At 30.5% G+C, this 19,312-nt stretch overlaps 1 protein-coding gene across 1 annotated transcript in view; it reads left to right on the top strand.

Moving 5' to 3' along the window:
* The window catches only part of LOC145245930 (uncharacterized), a 57,796-nt gene that overhangs the window by 26,979 nt on the left and 11,505 nt on the right, over window positions 1-19,312 (top strand). Inside the window, exons 5-9 of the mRNA XM_080107677.1 lie at window positions 3,170-3,226; window positions 9,977-10,060; window positions 11,326-11,365; window positions 13,461-13,531; window positions 18,979-19,038. Coding sequence (XP_079963803.1) covers window positions 3,170-3,226; window positions 9,977-10,060; window positions 11,326-11,365; window positions 13,461-13,531; window positions 18,979-19,038 — 312 coding nt within the window. The remainder of the gene's footprint in view (window positions 1-3,169; window positions 3,227-9,976; window positions 10,061-11,325; window positions 11,366-13,460; window positions 13,532-18,978; window positions 19,039-19,312) is intronic.

The raw sequence follows: 19,312 nt of genomic DNA, 5'->3' as shown, positions 1-19,312 counted from the left end.
CGTGTCAAAGAGAGTCGGGCCGGGCGCCATTTTTAATTTTCCACGGTAAACACTGTATTTTTTTCGAGCTGAATAAACATGTTACATTGAATAAAAACACAAAAAATATATCCAGTTTGGTAGAAAAGTAACTTATCTTGCCTTTGATAACATTTATTTGTTATATATTTGTTTTTTGACAACTTTTTCGAATCTATGTATAAACGAGATTTTGATAGTTATTTTGATTTTGAAAAAAAAAAATTTGTGGCTGTTAGCAGTAAAACATTGTTTTAATTCGCTGTTCAAAACTAATTTAAAGAATAAAAGTGCATGCAAGCTATATATCTACAAAAGTTTTTGTTTTTTTAACCATGTTTTTAAATTTGACGAGATTTGTGAGAAATTGCAACAGATTTATAATGCCGAATTGGTTAGGATTGTTGTTATTATATATTCTGAAAACCGAATAGTTCTAAACTAATGTTATTCTGATAACAAAATAGCTCTAATTAAACATAAGAACATTTATATTCATATTTTCATGTTTTTCTTAATTCGTTCTTGAATAAAAATTAAAGAACGCGTGTTTGTTTACAACTGTGCTATCGCTGATTCTACAGGCTGGAGCTGCTGCTGCTGCTGCTGCTTAAACTTCATTTGACCAAATTCGATTAAAAAGAAACAATTTTTTTTTTTCGGGTAGGTCCTTTTAAATTATCAATTACCGCGGTCCTACTCAACATAAAACAATACTTTTAATTGATAAAGATAGTAAAAAGATTGATTTACTTACTACTGGGTGTCCGAAGAATTTTTTTTTCAAAATGTTCAATACTCGTCATATTAAAATCTTATTTTTAACACGACAAAAAAAGAAATGGTCAAAAATATTTCGGACACTTGACAGTATTAAGATTAACACCTCTTCTAATTGGTTCCCAAATTTCATGACGAAATTCCTCATACAATCACGGTACGGACCTTTAGAAAACAGGGGGGGTCATTACAAAACCTTACCGAAAACGCCATTTTATGACGTTCACATTTTTATCACTTTATTTGCTTAAAACTCTTAAAATATATAATGTACATTCATATTTATTAATTCATTTGAAAATATATTCATTTCCGAACAAAACAGTAGTAATTTGAAGACTTGAAGTGCTTTGGTTTAAAAAATATGGCTATTTTAGTAGAACTACCTTGAAATCTGTGATTATCCAAAGCGTTTTTTCGTCCGTGTGTATTACTAGTAAAATAAAACAAAAAAATGAAAAAGAATTTCCAAAAATACCTGGTGGACTAATTGTGTTTAAAGATCTCTCAATTGAAATGTATGAGATAGGTGGTGAATATCTGACATCCGGTAGGATGGCTCATCCCTAGTTAAATAATAATAGAAAAGATCAAGTATCAGAACAGAAAAAATATTTTACTGTTAATTCTATTATGAAAAGTGCTGAAAAGAAACAATAGTTTTAAGGAACCATCAGTGTTAAGTAACCGAAGGTTTAATTCTATCTTTAAAAGTGCAAAAAACTAAAAAAAAAAAATGAAAACACAAACGACCATTGGTCATTACTTGAAAATGTATTGTTTAATTTGTCGAAAAAAAAAATTAGCAAATGTTCATTTTATTTTTTTATTTATTTATTTTTTTTAGAAATATGACCTAATTTTCTTTTTATTTCTTTGTAATAGTAGTAATTTTTATCCAATTGTATGATTGATTTTTTTTTTTCTTTTTTTTTTTTTAAGAGAAAGGACAAGGGGTTGAAAACCATGTTGACCCATTTGACACCAATGTATCATATTCTAATTCAGTTTCATTGTAACAAAATATGTATGATATTTCTATAATCTATATTTGTATTAACCTGTCTTCCACTTTTTCTCAGAAACTACTCTGCTGATCAGGCTGAAATTTTATATGGACCTTTGTTACGATAAGGTGAAGCGAACTAATATGGTATCTGTTCAATGCACGGATTAGTATTTAATGCAAAAATTAGCACATTTAACCGGTTATAGTTAGCTAATATACTTAACCAAAAGTGGTGACAAGCCAAATAAGTCTCTTCACTTTTATTGTTCTTCAGTATTTTTATTGTGAAGCAATTTATTGAAATAAAATATAAAAGGACATTATTGAAAAATATATAATCAAAATTAACAAAATTTCTACAGATAAAAATAACAATTATTCATTATTTGCACTTTTAATAAAATTTTTAAAAATAAGTTTTTATCTTATTTGAAATTTTATAAGCTTTATGAATTATAAAAGCTTTTTTATTTTAAAAATAAGTTTTTTATTTGAATTTATATAATTATGTTTATGAAAGTATAAAAATAAAATTATTGAAATCAAAATGGCAAAATTTCAAACATTATATAAAAACATATCCAATACATAATATTCCCGAAATAGTTGGTTTTGATTCTCGGTCACTACAGAAATGACTATCAAAAAAGACTAATTGTGTAATTTTTATCTGCATAATTTTGTTAATTTTTATTGTATACTTTTCAATAGTGTCCTTTTTCTTATATTTTATTTCAATAAATCGCTTCACAATAGAAATACTGAAGAACAATAAAAGCGAAGGACTTATTTGGCTTGTCATCACTTTCGGTAGCAGACACAGCGGAAGTTAGAAACTGTTAGCTGATTATAATCCATTTAACCATATAAAACCACCAGTTTGGCATAAAGTAAGTCAACAGGCAATGACTTTTGCCCTTTTTTAATCAGCTAAAAATCTAGTATTTATATAATTTTGTAAAGTATTTTTTTATAGCATTGAATCAAAAAGATGGTAAATATATAAATGTCCATGTGTTCCTATTTCTCTACCCTTATTTTTTTTTTTTGTCTGGTCCAAATTGTAAATGTGTTTTTCTCCAAGTCAATGCCAACTTTTTTTAGGTTTTATTTAACATATCTGAAAAGGGTATACACTTTATTAAAACGTGTGAATCAAATAAAGCAAAATGTTTTTTAATTATTGTTTATATCTGTCCAATGTTTCTCCTTTTTATTGTCTATATTTGGTTTTGAAATATAAGGAATGATTTTGTAATCTTTTGGTCTGTATTTTAGATTTTTACATTTAAATCTTTTTTTTTTTTTATATATATATAGAGTTTTTTACATTCAAATTTTTTTTTTTTTTTTTTTATATAGAGTAAGAAAGAAAAACGTGCCAAGTCTCATCACACTGACAAAATGAGTGACTCTGAAGTAAGTACTTTATAATCCACTTGTTGTAATCAAGTCAGTGTAGCTTAATGTAATTTTTTGTTTTTTTTATTTTGCCTTTTTATCTCTGAAATATAAATTATCTCCCTTTACTAATTTTCAAATTTCAATCATCATTCAGTCATTTGTTGAAATATAATTTTGAGTCTTAGAAAAGAATACTTTTGAGCTTAAAATTTATTTCTACAATTGTGGATTCTTGCATTTACTCAATTAATTGGGAAAAAAAACAATGTTTTAGTGTGTTAATTTTTTGTATTTAGTAATCTATACAAGAGTTAATAGGGATGAAGTTAATTTTGTAACATTTATGTGATTGCATGCTCAGAAGTGTTCAAGATTTCCGTGTCAGTTTTAGTCAAGCTCATCTATGGCAAAAATGAGTTCATCCAAGGGTTACAAAATAAATTACACCAGAGTCATTCAGGGAATAACTGCCAAAGTTACTCTGGTAGTGCGTTGGGTCATATCGATAGTTGTTTGGGATGGTGTTGGGTCGTGTAGACGGAAGTGTTTGGTACCATATTGGTTGCATCAATGATATAGTGTTCATGTTGAGCTGTGTAGACAGAAGCGTTTAGTTTGTTTGTTGTTCCATGGCAAGAGTTGTGGAACTCTTGTACTAAAAACAAACTATAGCAAATCAAGGAAATCATAGGAAAAAACAAACCAAACAAAAGAATGACCAGAAAGGAGGAAATTATAATAAGAATAATAAGAATTCATAATAAGTTATACCTCTGTAACACTCCTACTTACTCAAAAAAGAAGCCCCACTCTGCATAACCTGCCAGGAACCATACACAGTAAATCATATATTAACAAGATGCGAAAACTTGAAAACAAACCAACTGAATGTATATAATGAAAAAACTGTAAAGGATATATTCACTCAAATACCCTTCTCAAGTATCTGAAGATAACAGGGTCAGGTGCTAGTGCACTTACTGACCCGCGCTATTTTTTAAATTGTATTTCCAAGTTTAATTAAAGTTTTATTTTTTTTATTCGATTGTAAGGTTAAAATATAGAATAGTTACAAAACACCCTCCCCTCCCCATGTTAAGAACGACTTTTTAAATAATGTTATTATTTCACCACGGATCAATAAGTGCACTAGTACCCAGGATTACTCAACAAAATCTTTAAAAAAAAAAAAAAAAAAAAAAAAACACACCTTATCTAACTATATAAACATAGACACTGAACACCAGATACGTGCATAAAACTTTTAACTATTAATGTGTATATGTGTATGAAAAAGACTCTGGCATTAAATGACCACATAGGTTGATATGCCATAAAACAAATCAATCAACATGTTTGTTGTTCAGTTGTCTTGACGGTTGTCACAGTCATACTGCTGTCTGTGATAACAATATATATATATATATATATATATATATATATATATATTAATAAAATTTAAAAAAAAAAAATTTTTTTTTTTTTTTACTTGGGTCCATCTCTCTTCCCTTGTGAAGTTATAAAAAAGAAAAGGCTATCTTATCTTTCATGAGTCCAAGGTAATTCTTACTTGATCATTTCTTTGCTGAAGTTCAGATTAACATTTTTTTTTAGTATTGCTTTAATTTATTTTTTATTACATTTAAAAATATTAGTATTGCATTTAATTTATTATTGATTACATTTAAAAATGATTTAATTATGCGATGAATTATAGTTGGTATTTGAATTATCTATTCATTCAGTAAACTATTGCCACATTTAATCAGGAGCTGCTAAGAGCACCTTTTCCTGCCTTGACAGGATTCAAAACCTACTAGTTGATTTTCTTTTCTTCTCTTTACTACGTCTTTCGCACAGATGTTGCAAGTCTATCTCTACTATAACATTATTTTCATGGCAGGTGCTCGACTGAGCTTCAATTGATGTCCCTCCCTTCCTCTCTCTTGTAAAACATTCACAACAAACACTTGTCTAGTTATAAAGATTGCCAACAATTTCCCCTACTCTCTATCTGTTTCTAAAACTAAACAAAAATTCCATGCGCAAAGTTTCTTTCTGAGAACTGCTCATCTAAGGAACACAATATCATGGATTTGCTTCCCAGCTGACTACAATATGGTCGTCTTCAAGTCTAATGTATACAAGTTCTTGTTTGGCTATTCTCTTAATCAAATTCTCCCACTTTTACTACTACCTAACAGCAGGGTGGAGTCTCACCAACTGCCTTACACCCATTAATCTTTATCCTTGAGTGACCTATGAGCCTTGATAAGCAGTGACTCCCTTTGTAGAAAAGAAAAACAAAAAAAAAAACAGGCAATCAGTTTAGGACGATTGATTGATGAATCCAATCTGAATTTTCTTTATCGTTATGTACTAGCCTGGATGCCTGGCATTGCCCGCATTTTTGGAGGTGTGTTGAGCAAAAAAAAAAAAAAAAGTGGTAGTAGGCAGGCAAGCTCGAACCCGTACCATGAAGGAGGAAAAGAATGTGGGGGGAAAGAAAAGAAGTGACATCTTTGCCGTTGCGTCCATCACCAAACTGGAAGTGGCGAAGATTTAAATTGAGGCTAGTCAATCGAAAAGAGGGGGATGACTTTCGAAAATATCAGCGAAAAAAGCGACCCCCCCCCTTTTTGTAGAAAGTGCTCAGTTGAGGGTGAAGGAATTAATGTCTGTAGTCAATTTTTCGATATTTGTCATCCAAAGGGTCGAGCTTCAAAACAATACCAATCTTGTGAAAATTTGTTGCCTCTGTCAAAAGTTTTAGACAGACATACAAACATACATACATACATACATTTAAACAGACAGGTGAGATTTATATTATAGACTAGCGAGGGGTACCCGGCGTTGCCCGGGTGTTTGTAGGTGTGTGTGAAAAAAAAACAGGTGCCCGTGAAAAAAAAAAACGAAGCCTTGACGATGCAGAGTTGGAAAATAGTAAAGTGTGAAAAAAAAAACACGTGCGCGTTTTTTGATTAACGTTATGGCGATAGCTATTCAGCAGTTAGCATTTTGTGCGGGACAGTTTTTAATGAGGTCAATAAATAGGTTTGTTTGTTTTTAAAAACCCGCTCCCTGTTTATTAGGGGGAGTGTCTCGTCTTGAAATGAAAGCTACCATCTGATATGACGAAGTCGACATACATTGACCAAACGTTACTTAGCTCTCTAGAGACCACTGGCTTTCGGCCAGTGATTAGAGTCGAGTTTCACATTTTTTTATACTGAAAACCGTATGTAACGCGTGCCAATGCGGGAAATGTCGAATAATTAACGTTTGAAAGTCAATAAAATTAAATAGACAGGTGAGCTCTGTGGTTAACTGAGATATTACAATTTATAGATGATATAAAAAGTTTTAAGTTGTGAACCGAGCGAGCGCTTCTCTGAAAGAAGCCTTTTATGGACATCGAGGAAAAGCGTACATACATACATACATTTTCGCTTTTATATATATAGATGTTAATATTTTTGATTTCAGAGAAAAACAAATCATGATAATGCTTCTTTGTATTATTTGGATTCTTCAAACTACTATTCTCATATTGTTATTCTCACAATATTTCGGTCAATGTTACCACCAACCTTCCTCAGGTCTATCTTGTCAAACTCTGGAATTTGCACAGAATTTCAAGCAGAACCCTTTATTTAATCCATAGGAGTTGCCATGATCAGGTAGAAATCGTAAGTTATGCGCAATTATGCTACTAAGTGTTGCCTGCACTGAGGATTGAACCTTCAACTTCCAGAAGTGTGACTTTTTATAACTGAATTTTACCAAGTGCATTATCCACTATGGCACAGGTCCTTGTAAAAAATGTCTGAGGTTACATCGACCGAAACGTTATGAAAATAAACACTCAAGATAAGGACAGTAGTCCGAAGGATCCAAATAGTATAAATCAATCCTCATCCCAAAAAGTCAGAAACGTTATGATTTTTGTCTATTAAATGGGGGGGGGGCGATTGATAAGAATTTAAGAAATTAATTAGCTGTAACTTTAAACCTGAGTAAAAATAATTCTCAGAAACAAGTATAGCAAAAAAAATTCACTTTCTTTGTGGAGCCAAAAATTAAAGACTGTAATATATTTTACATTAATTTATTGCAAAAAAGGTATATTGAAATTTTCTTAATCTGAGGAGTTTCTTCTCATCAGAATATATATATTAGCAAATGAATATTATAGCAAAGCTGTGCTGGCATTAATTGAAACGGCATTGCATGAAAACTAGTTATAAATGCAAAAAAAAAAAAAAAATTTGGGTGCAAAGAGTTTATAAAATGGGGGCGGGGGTTTAAGAAATCAGATGATACATTAAAAGTTAGGGATTTAAAAAAAACATGAAAAGATATGGAGAGATGCAGTATCATCAATACGAAAAGATGATAGCAGATAATGTTCCAATAATAAAAATCTGGAATTATGCTGTTGACATGCAGAATCAAATTAAAATCCAGAATTTGCATAGTAATTCAAAATGTTTTATATATATATTAAAAAATCAAATGATTGGGGACATTAGAAGTAGGATGCCCTGTAAAGTAAATGTGATATTGTAATGACTGCTAATGAATCTATCCTATTTGATAGACAAAGAATAGGCGCTACTCTCCACGTTTCGGAGGCTTTTGAAATTTTGTCCGCAATTTTTTAAACTATAGTATTTTGTTTCATTTCAAAATATAAGTGATCTTGACTATTCTTTTTGATATGGAAAATATTGCATTAATAGTAAACTAGCAGAACCTGCGGAAATTTCACAGGGCTCATTCATATGTAATATATTGATGTTGGCATTCTGTAGATGTTCAGTGTAAATGGAGATGCTCTGATATTATTGTAACTTTTTTGTTAAAACTGCAAAAGTATTTATCTAAGCTAGCACGAATGCCTGGCAAAGTCCGGTCGTAAAGTACGCTTAAATATGATATTTTAATTCTTGCAGATTTTGTATATATTATTATAGATTTAATGTTCTATCGATTTTTTATTTTATTTTTATTTTTTTTTTTAGTTGCGATTTCACAACTTAAAAAAATATATCCATATGACTTGAGTGCATTAGCTTGGATCGAAACCGAAATAAAACCTTATGAAATATATATAAACTTGAGTTCCTTCAGCTATAATCGAAACCAAAACTTATGAAGAATTCTTGGTAAAATTATTTAGGACAAGAATGGAAGTACATAACAATTAAACAATCTGGATGTAAGCATGACAGAAAATATAGATACTAAATTGCCAACAAATAAAGCGGATGTCATTATTGGAAATAGAAACCAAAACCTTCAAATCTGCAGTCTAATGTTTTACCAATTAAGCTAATTGAAAGTTAATATATGTCTGTCTGTTTGTCTTCATATTTTCAAACTCTATCTCCGCAGAGCTAGGGGCCTCAAATGATTTTTTTTTTTTTTTACGGATCATTCTTTTATGGGTTTTTAGCTGGTTAAAATAGTTTTTAAGGGGTCAACATTGAAAAAATCATTATACATTTTGTACATTAATCTTATTTATTTTTGATTTTTAATCATTTTATATGCGTATCACGTTGGTACAGTGGTAACGTCACCAGCTTCGGTTTCAATTCTAGCTGATAGCACCTAAATACTTTTATTGATTTTTTTTTTTTTTTTTTTTTTTTTTTTCAAATCACGACTATAATTATATACAAAACCTGGACAAATTAAAATATCATATTTAAGCGTATTTTACACCCGGGCACTAGTTATAAAGCTTAGAATCTTACCTCAACAAAATAATAACTTTTGTATAACATAGATTTGATTCAGCCCATGTTTCAAATGAATTAAAACATCTACATATATAAAAGCGAAAATGTGTGTGTGTGTATGTATGTTCGCTTTTTGTGTATGTCTGCAAAAGGATTTTTTCGGTGGCTTTTCGAGGCTGTCGCTCATTTTTAAAACTTTGTATATCACGTCTAAATGATAATATCTCCGACTTAACAACGGGGGTCGCCTATCTATTTAATTTGCTCGACTTTGAAACGTTAAATATTCAACATTTTGGGATCGCCGCATGTTTGCTTTCGTTTTTCGGTATAAAAAAAGCGAAACTGGTCTCTAGAAAGTGATGTAACGTTTGGTCAATGTCAGCTTACCGTCATATCAGACGGTTGCTTTCATTTGAAGACGAGCCACTCCCCTAATAAACGGGGAAGCTGGTTTTCCCCAGAGTTAGGTAAAAACAAACAAACCGGATTATTGACCTCATTAAAAACTGTCCTGCAGAAAATGTTCACCGCTGAATAGCTATTGCTTACGGCGTCGTCATAACGCTCGCACAAAATGCTAACTCTACGACTTCCACTTGATGTCATTTAGTGCGGGCACCTGTCAATTCTCTTAATTAAATAAATTCAAACTTCTTTCAGTAACTCATTTTTGCTGGCCGAGCGGTTAACGTGTCATGTTTTTTTCACATTTTATTTTCCAACTTCGCCTCAGGTCTTCAGGTTCGATTCTGCCTAATTACCCCCCCCCCCCCCCCGTTTCTTTTTGATTTAAGAGTACACACACATCGAAACACCTGGGCAACGCCGGGTACCCCCGTTAGTAAATAATAAAAACAATAATGAAAGTATGGCATGATGCATAACATTAATATGAAAAATATATTTATTCAAAAAATTGTCTTTTAATTTTTTTTTTTTTTTTATCTTGTGTATATTTTTTATTCTATTTTATTTTGCTTTTGTTTATTTTTTTTTTATTTTTTTTTTTTAGCTTGATGATGAACAACTTGCCAAAAAACTTCAGGAGGAGGAAAATAATTTCCGATCTCGACCAAGATCTGTAAAAAGAGCCCCAGTAAGTACAGACCTTCAGTGAGGAGTGAAAACATTGTACTAGATCTTTTTTAGTAGACAAGTTGATGCTTGTCCAGAATTCAACCTAATAAAAAAACAATACATCTTTTATGATGAATGTACCAGTCACTGAACAAAATGTCAGATTCCAAAAAACTCATAAATTGATCAAGATTTTTCTTTAACTAAGAAAATCAAATTCTCTCATGAAGTAGGGATAGTATGTCTGTCTGTCATTTTTGAAATTCATAACTGGTTATCTCCTTAACAACATCTCCAGAAATAGAGATCAAAATTAGCCTTGTAATGATTGATTAATAGTAAATTGCTAAAAATTGTAAAAAGTGATTTATATATATATATATATATAGGTTGAATTCTAGACAACAACTGACAAGTTTTCTGCTAACCTTTCTAAATTCTCTCCTCTCGTGTGTGTGTGTGTATGTACTAGCAGGCCACTTGGCCTTGCCTGGTCATAAACGAAACTAAAATGTTTAGCGCTCCAACCTTGGTCGTTATTTATCTCCAGCATCATTACTGTCTGAGCTACTGGCAGAGGGATACGAAAGGTTAAAAATTTAGCGACTTTAAATGCTTAATTTTGCGTATGTGCAAAAATAACAGTAGAAATGTTTTCTTAAACTTACCCTGCCATGGTTAACTGTTTTGTTTTCAATTTTGACCTCTCAGCAGCAATTTTTGCCAGCTAAAAACCGAATTGAAAGTGTGCTACAGCCTAAATACCCTATATATCAAATTTCAACTCTGTAGATCAAATATTTAGAGGGAAGTTTGGTGGACACTTTTCGCAGACAGTCACTTTATGTCTATAAAATATATAAATATTTCTGTGTGATAGAACGTTTTCATTTTCAATTGTACATAATTTTTTTTATTTCTGCTTTTCATCTTTCTCTTTATCTTTTTCCCTCCTTTTTTCTTTTGTTTTTCTCCCTATTTTTTTTTCTTTCCTAAATCATTCAAATCACTCAATTAGTTGTTTGTGAATTTTTCTAATTCAGTATCAATTTGATCTCACAGAAATATTCAACATTTATGTGCAAACAATTAAGATATGTCACTATCTCATAACTATCAATAGAAGAGACATTCTTTTTTCTTTTCAACTTTTAATAAAACTATTTGTAACAATTGTATAATCAATTTCAACTATATTTTATGATAATTTTTATCTTATGGTTCCTCCATGTTTTCACCAGCTTTACAATCAACATTTTTTTTATGATAATTTTTATTTTGCAGCCTCCTCCTAAAAAAGAAAGGAAGCCAAAAGAGGGCAAAGGTAAAAATTTTTTTTTTTTTTTTTTTTTTTTTTTTTGTACTTCTATAGTTTAATCAAGACATTAAAAGAAAGAAAAAAAGTTATTGTGCGTATCTGTTATGGAATGAAGTTCTCCGGAAAAAAAAAAAAAAATTTCACTTAATTTGACCAAGTAGTAGTTTTTTTTGTTTTTTGTTTTTTTACAGTGAAAAAAACAATTTATGATACTGATCAAAAGGTAACCATGTTTCTATTTTTAAAATGAAAAGCTTTCATTTAAGATGAGGGAGGGGGTGTCGGCACTTTAGACCAAGTTATCTCTCTGTGGCGTATTCTAAAAATCCAAACATGGCTACCTTGAGTGTGTTGTCATAAAAACGTATTATTCCGCTGTGAAAAAAAAATAGTTGATCAAATTAAGTGAATTTTTTTTTTTTTTTTTTTCAGAGAACTTCATTCCAAAACAGATACATACAATAACTTTTCTTTTTTTTTTTTTTTTTTTTTTTTTTTTTTTTCAATATTTTCATTTTTTTAATGTCTTGATTAAACTGTACAAGCACTTTTTTAATCTTTGTTAGATTAATTTTTTATTTTATTGCAAATCTTATGTTAATTCAATTAGACTGTTATCTAATTAAATATAATATTAGTTAATGTCTTTATCGATTATTTTCTTCCTATAAAATCAATATTTGATTCTAGCTGGCCATTGTCTTTTTTTTTTTTTTTTCTTAGATCGTTGCAGCATGTTAAGAATAAAATTTACTTCGATTTAATCCCTTCTAAAAAATACTTAATCCAAATCAGAATAATTTTCATATGTACGCTATTTTAAAAAGCGATGTGACTCTGTATGCGTCTATACACCTTCCTATAATTGAAACAAAAAAAAAAAAGGATGTGCTTGTCTGGAATTCCCTCTATATTGAATAACAAAAATAAAGAAGAAGAAAAATGGCTTACTAAACTTACAATTTCAATTTATATATACATTTGTCTGTCAATTCCACTTGATAACTACTTATCTGGCTGAAATTTTGCATATATTTTTATTATAAGGTGAAGCTAATTAAGTATTATGGTATCTGTTCAGTGCACAGTCAGATTAGTATTTAATGCAAAAATTAGCACAAATTTAACCATATTCAACCATCAATTTGGCATAAAGCATTCATTCTTATTTCATGGGCTATAACTTAAAATTTTCATATCGACATTTACCTAACTTTTATAAAAGTTGTATTTTCATACTTTATTATTTATAAAAATTACCAAGACCTGATGTTTGGTAAACAGTTCATAATATATATTAAAAAAGTTATATTTTTGTTTGATAAAAAAAAAAACAGTTCATAAATATATATTGAAAAAAAAAAACAAAAAAAACAGTCCATTGAGTTCAAATAAAGACTGTTTGAATAAAACTTCTATTTTTATATTTGCATTTTTTTTTTTAAATAAAAAGGAGAGGGTACATTCTATACAGCTTTGATCATCTGTAGCTAAAAGTTTGTCGGACGTCACTTCCGTCAAATGGCTTTGTAAACACAGGGATGCAGAAGGTGAACTTAACCCTTTTTTTGCATGTTAAAAACGGACAAAAGCTCTAGTCAATAATATATTACTGTTGACTTTCTTCAAATTATATGTACTAGCAGGTCTTACACCTGCCTCTCCATCTGCACTAATTTGGTGATAGACTCTTTTATAGAAGGAGATTTAGGGGGGGGGGGTCTTACAAGTTAAATTTTATCTGTAAAAAGAAAGAATACAAAAGTGAATTTTCTTGTGTTATGGCAGAATTAATAGATTTTTGCAATTAGTGTTGATTAAAGAACATAATTTGTTTAGTTATTCTATGATTCAAAGTTTTGATATCACGAAATGAAAACGAATCTTTATAACTTGTAGATGCATCATTTCTGATTAACATGGAATATGTATTGAGGTATCTCCTAGTTCGTAAACGAAAGTAAGAAATCATGGAAGAAGATATCATGCTATGCGTCTTTCCTTTACACAGATTTAATTTAATTTGCTAGGATTTTAAAAATTCCTAATATTTTTATTGCCTTTTTATTTATTTATTTTCCATTTTTTTTCTTTTTTTCAGCTCGTGTATCCATTTACAGCAAGCCATGTTTATTATCAGGGGAGCTTGCAACTGTCATGGGAACAGATAAAGTAAGTCACTTAGAACTTATAAAAAAAAAAAAAATTCTTAGCATGAAATAAAGATTATTCATATTTGGATTTCTTCAAATTACTGTTCTTGAATCTGGGCGATGACGATGATCAAGTGGTTAACAACATGGACTGATGACCTGTTTTCCAAGTTTGAATCCAGTTCATTTCACAAAATCATTTCCATTAAGGATGTTGGTAATCTTCACCTGATCCCTCCTCTAAGTACCTGAGCCTTTCTAGAAAGAATTTTGACTAGAAAAATATTGGAAACCAATACCAACAATAGAATAATCAGATTCATGCGATGTGATGAATTTTATTTTCACATTTCATGACTATAGCTCATACACAAAAATCAGAAAATTATTATAGGTTAGCTGCTTATTATAGGTATGCTTGTCCGCATTTCTTCCCATTTAAAAATTTTTTTTTTTTAATCTGCATAATTTATGTACTCATGACTGAAAGAAGATATTGTTCCAAAAATCATGTAAATTGATAGATTAATTTTGTTTTTATAAAGAAAATCAAGTTTTTCTAGTGTCTCCATGTTAAGAATTGCTTTGTAAAATCTCACAAATTTTAATTAGTTCTCCCCGTTGTTCCTCCCGACCTGTTTTCATGGTATTGTGATGTCATCGCTGTTTGTTTAACCACAAAATTTTATTTTCTCATAGGAAAATAAAACTACTCGATCAATTTACGTGATCCTTGGTGTACGGTATTGTCTTTCCATAACAAACACATACATCATAGAGATTTTTCTTTGCTTTTTTTAATATAGGCAGAAATTCTGGACAAGCACTACATCCTGTCACACACAAATACATAGAAATTTAATAGAATGTTGTAAATTTTCCTCAAGTGTGCAATTTTGTCTTGAATGTGATCCCCCCCCCCTTTTGAATAATACAAGTTTTATCAAAAGCTATTATGTCAGATGAGTTTATGAAACCGACGCAAATATTTGCCAATATGAATATCAATCGAAGTATTGCAGATTGAAAGATCTTACTGCATTCAATGATGTTGTAAAAGACAGCATATACAGTATAATCATGTTGGCACACCGGTTCCCGTTAGATCACCAGAGTTAAGTATTGTTGAGCCTGGTCAGTAATAAAATGAGTGACCATTGGTGCTGTGTGTGTTCTCCACTTATCTCTGCATTGTTTTCTGTCACTGGAATCAAGCAGTGTTGATTTAGGAATGGGTAGAGATTACACAACTTTTGCTTCAGATTTCAGCATGTATCATCCAAAGGACAGCATGAAGAAGTGGGAAACTGTTGTGTGATATTCAAAGACGGAAAATTAGCTCAATCTTAAAACAATAAAAATGTATTCTTTTTACAGATGCCCTTCTCTACAATAGCTGACCCCAACGTTGTTTGCCGTGGTTTCCTTCTTCGTCATCTTCACTTCTCGTTTTGGTCATGTTGTGTTAGCAATCATTGAGGGCAGGGGTAGTTGTTTACAAGTATAAAAAAATAAAATAATGCGAAGTCACAAGAGAAAACACAAACTCTGACACATTCTGTAGAGATCAGTTGTACTTTGTGTCTGCGTGTGATATTGTGGAAAAGGACCTTACAAACACGTCAACATCTTCGTCAAGTTTCAGTGTATCAATTAAGAACCAAATCACAATTGTTCGGTTGAAATCAACTCCTGTTTGTTTTAAGCCGAAAACTGTTGTCAACTGTCACCAAACTGAAAGCTATCTGTAAACTAACTCTGACTCCTAAATTTATTGACTCAAAATCGGAAATCCTATGTTAAGTCCTTTGTCCAAGACTGATTAATAAGTGGAAAATGACTTTCCCTATTAGTTATTCCAGCTGACTACTTCTGGATATTCATCTTCGATTAGCAATACACATGAAAAAATTGAAATAGCTTAAAATATTTCAATATTGGTATCTATAGAAAGAGCTTGATGAGCTAAGAAAGAATATTTTTTTAATTTTTTTTAATCCAATTAAAATTAAGGAAGTTATGACTATTTTTGTGCTTCACACGTGTGGATATTTTTTTCTCTTTAAGACCATATGCGTTCGTCACATTTATTTTACACTACTTTTTCAGTAAAAATGCTATATTTTTATTAAAACAGAAGATTTAGCAATGAAATTTACCATATAAGTGAATTTGTGCTAGGAATTAGAATATGCTACTGAAAATCTCCAAAAATTAAATTTCAGTAAATCTGCAGTAAATGCACATAAATATGCTGCAATTCCTTAAAAATGCCAAAAGAAAAGAAGTTAAAGAACTCAAAGCTGAATCGTATGTACAAATAATAGAAATCGAAATCTAGGACTGTTTAAAAATGAATATCTTGCAATATTTCTTTGGTATTATTGTAGATTAATACCTTCCATTAAGCCCTCACACTATCTGACCACCTCTCCAAAATATGCGATTTTACCTTTGTAGGCAATTACGTGTGAATACCTTAAAAACTTTAATGAAAGATAAACCAGTATTATTTTAGAATTTAATGTAAAATGATTCCCCATTTTGAGCCATTCTAGCATTTTAGGACAGTTAACCATTTTTTTTATCGGCAATAAATTTTTTTTTTTTTTTTTTTTTTAGCCGATTATGTGTGGTTTTAAGAGGGTCTTTTTGCAATTATGAGAGGGTGGAGAGATTGCCACTCTGACTTTGGGTTAATGATAGAGCTATGGAAAATTATATGTGAACATCTTGAAGACTTGATAGAAACAAAACAAAAACAATTTTAGAATTTAGAGTGGAGGTTGGTTTCACATAAATTTAATGTAAAATAATTCACCATTTTGAGACCATTGTAGCGTTTTAGGACAGTTGACTAATTTTTTTATGGGTGATAAATGGTGCACTTTTCTTTAAGGAAAGATCTTTTTTTTTTTTTTTTAGACACTTATATGTAGCTTACCAAGGAACTTTGTTTGGTGAGGAGCTTGTCACTTAGACTTAGCGTTATTGTTAGGGCTAAAGAAGGTTTTAAGAGGAGGAGGCTTGCCAATCGTACCTAGGGTTAGGAGGTAGGATTAAGGGAGTTTTTTTTTTTTTTTTTTTTTTTTTTTTTTTTTTTTAAGGCGTTTGACCCTCATTTATGGTTAGTGAGTCATTATTGGCCTTTGAAAATTTTATGCCTTAAATTTTGGACATCAAATTGCTTTTAAATATGAAATTTATTTTTGTTTGTCGTAATTCTTAAGGTTAAGAATTGCGACAAATAGATAAAAATAAATTTCATTTAAAACAAGTGACGTCATTAACAGAAAATGTGACGTTTGGGAAACTTAAGTATTTTTGCCCACTTATTTAAATATGAAAAAACATTTTTTGCTAAAGCTAACAAATCGTTCACAAATTTTTGATAAATTTGTTTTTTATTTACAACATTTCTTGTCTGAGTGACACATTATTTCGTTAAACTTTCCAGTTTAAAACATTTTTTTTTTTCTACCTGGACTTCGGGCCAAGATCACAGTATAGTATTCTGATGTTATACTTCTCCTTTTCTGTCCTCTGTCAGTGAAGGAGAAATCCTTCATGACTGAGACAATTTTTATGTTTGTTTCTATTCAGATTGACCTTTTTGGGGGAGCTGGATTTTCCTCGTATTAAAAACTGACCTTGTGTCTAACTGTCCTCATGGGGAGGCAAGTAAATAGGAACTTAACTAGAAACTGAACACCTCCTACAAATATTTAAATATTGATTTTGTATTTTTTTTTTTTTTTTTTTTTTTTTTTTTCATATATATATAATTGTGTATAATTGTACCGAAAAGGCCGTTTTATGATAAACATTTTTATCATTTTATTTGCTTAAAACTCTTAAAATATATAATGTACATTATTATTTATTAATTTATTTGAAAGTATATTCATTTTCAAACAAAACTGTGGTATTTTGAGGACTGAGGACTTAAGATGCGTTGGTTTTTAAAATATGATTTTAAGCGACCCCCCCCCCCACTCCCTTCCCTTGAAATTCGTAATTATCCAAAGGAATCATCCGTGCGTATTGTTACTTTGATCAACTTTGTAAATCATTTCTAATCATTATCATGGGCTTTTTTTTTTTTTTTTTTTTTTTCCCCCCCCAAACAACTTTTTTCTCTTTTATGAATCACTTAACACTTGGGAAGGGGGGGGGCATAGTATCACGGAGGATTCAGTTATTTTCTATCTAAGAGGGAGAATTGAAAACGAAAGAAATGACACTTTTTAACAAGGGAGAACTTTGCATAAGCTCAGTCATGAGTGGAAAGATATTTTCGGTATAAATTTACGTTTGACCAAGTGTAGAAAAATTCCCCCAAATATTCTACACTGTTATTTTCTTAGTGAAAATTTACAGAATAGTTTGTTTGTTTGTTTGTTTTTTTTTTTGTTTTTTTTTTTGCACCTGTTTGCATAGCATGTGCAACACTTTTCCATATGCGTATTTGCGTAATTTATTTTTAATTGGACTAAATAAAATAAACTGCTCAAAAAACGAAATGTTTGTCTACAGACAAAATTAACAAAAGGTATTTCTTTTTCTCTCACAGTGAGAAATGTGATACAAGGGTCAGAAAAGTGAGATTGAAAAGCCAGTACCTTTGAGGAGGAGCACTCTGGCCTGTAAAAAGTGCCTGGGCATCTTCATCGGTATTCTTCGGTAGGGATGCCTCAGGCGATTAGCGATAAACTAACCCCTTTCTCAAAAAGAGAAACAAAGCCTGAGAGTTATGAACCTTCTAGAACTGCACAGGACCAGCTGTAGAACACAACAGGGAAAAGTTTACAATAATTGTGTAGACTGTTGATTTTGGGGCCAAAGGGAGAAAAATCTAAATCAACAGAAATCTGAAACTAATAATGAATTAGCTATTTCTCAGGTTGCTGCAGTCTATGAGTGATGTTTCTGACAAAGGACGAAGAATTGCTGTTTTCTGAGTTGGAATCTATCCAGCTAACATTTATCATTAGCTAATTTTTAACCCTAAAGTTTTTTTTTAGCTCACTTATATCAAGTGGTTTCATGCCTTATCTAGAGCGATTACCATTAAAAAAAAAAAAAAAAAAAAAAAAAAATTTTATCCAAAATGATGGGCAATGTTTAAAATGCTAGATAATGGGGGGCGGGGGACAATTATAATCAAAACAATCATCATATAATTTTAATGGGGAAAAAAAATAAAGCATACTTTTGCAATTTACAGACCATGTAGAAATAACATTTAGAAAGCCTTTGGGACAGGCTTTTTAACTATCCTGTAATTTCACCTAACAATTTAACAAATAAAAGATAGTGTGTAAAAAAAAAAAAAAAAAAAAAAAAATGTAATCAAAAATTGTAAGTGCCTGCATTTCGGCACCTTTTGGAAATATGCCAATGATAACAGTCTTTATTCTGCATACGTATTGATTTTATTTATTTATTTTTTTTTTATTGTTACAGATGGCTAGAAAAGATGTTGTTAAAAGAATGTGGGAAATTGTCCGAGAAAGGAAACTTGAGGTAAGTTGACTATTTATTCCATGTGTATTCGATACTTTTAAGATTAATACTGAAAGAAAACGGAATGAACATTTCAACAATAAAAGAATTTATAGTGCTTGTTAGGCTATAGTCGACAAATCGACTTTTTAAATATGTCGTTTTTAGCAAAAACAGTATTACGTATTTAATTTTCATGTTAAAAATAGTAATATATCCAAAAATTACGAAACTTCGAGTAGAATAACTGCTTTTGTGTTTTTAGTAAAAGTGGTGTATTGCTATAGACAACAAA

Source organism: Euprymna scolopes, chromosome 23, assembly GCF_053919585.1.
Source record: "Euprymna scolopes isolate OS-2025 chromosome 23, ASM5391958v1, whole genome shotgun sequence".
Taxonomy (NCBI): domain Eukaryota; kingdom Metazoa; phylum Mollusca; class Cephalopoda; order Sepiida; family Sepiolidae; genus Euprymna; species Euprymna scolopes.
The sequence above is the reverse complement of the archived record's forward strand: the minus strand, read 5'-3'. Positions and strand labels throughout refer to the sequence as shown.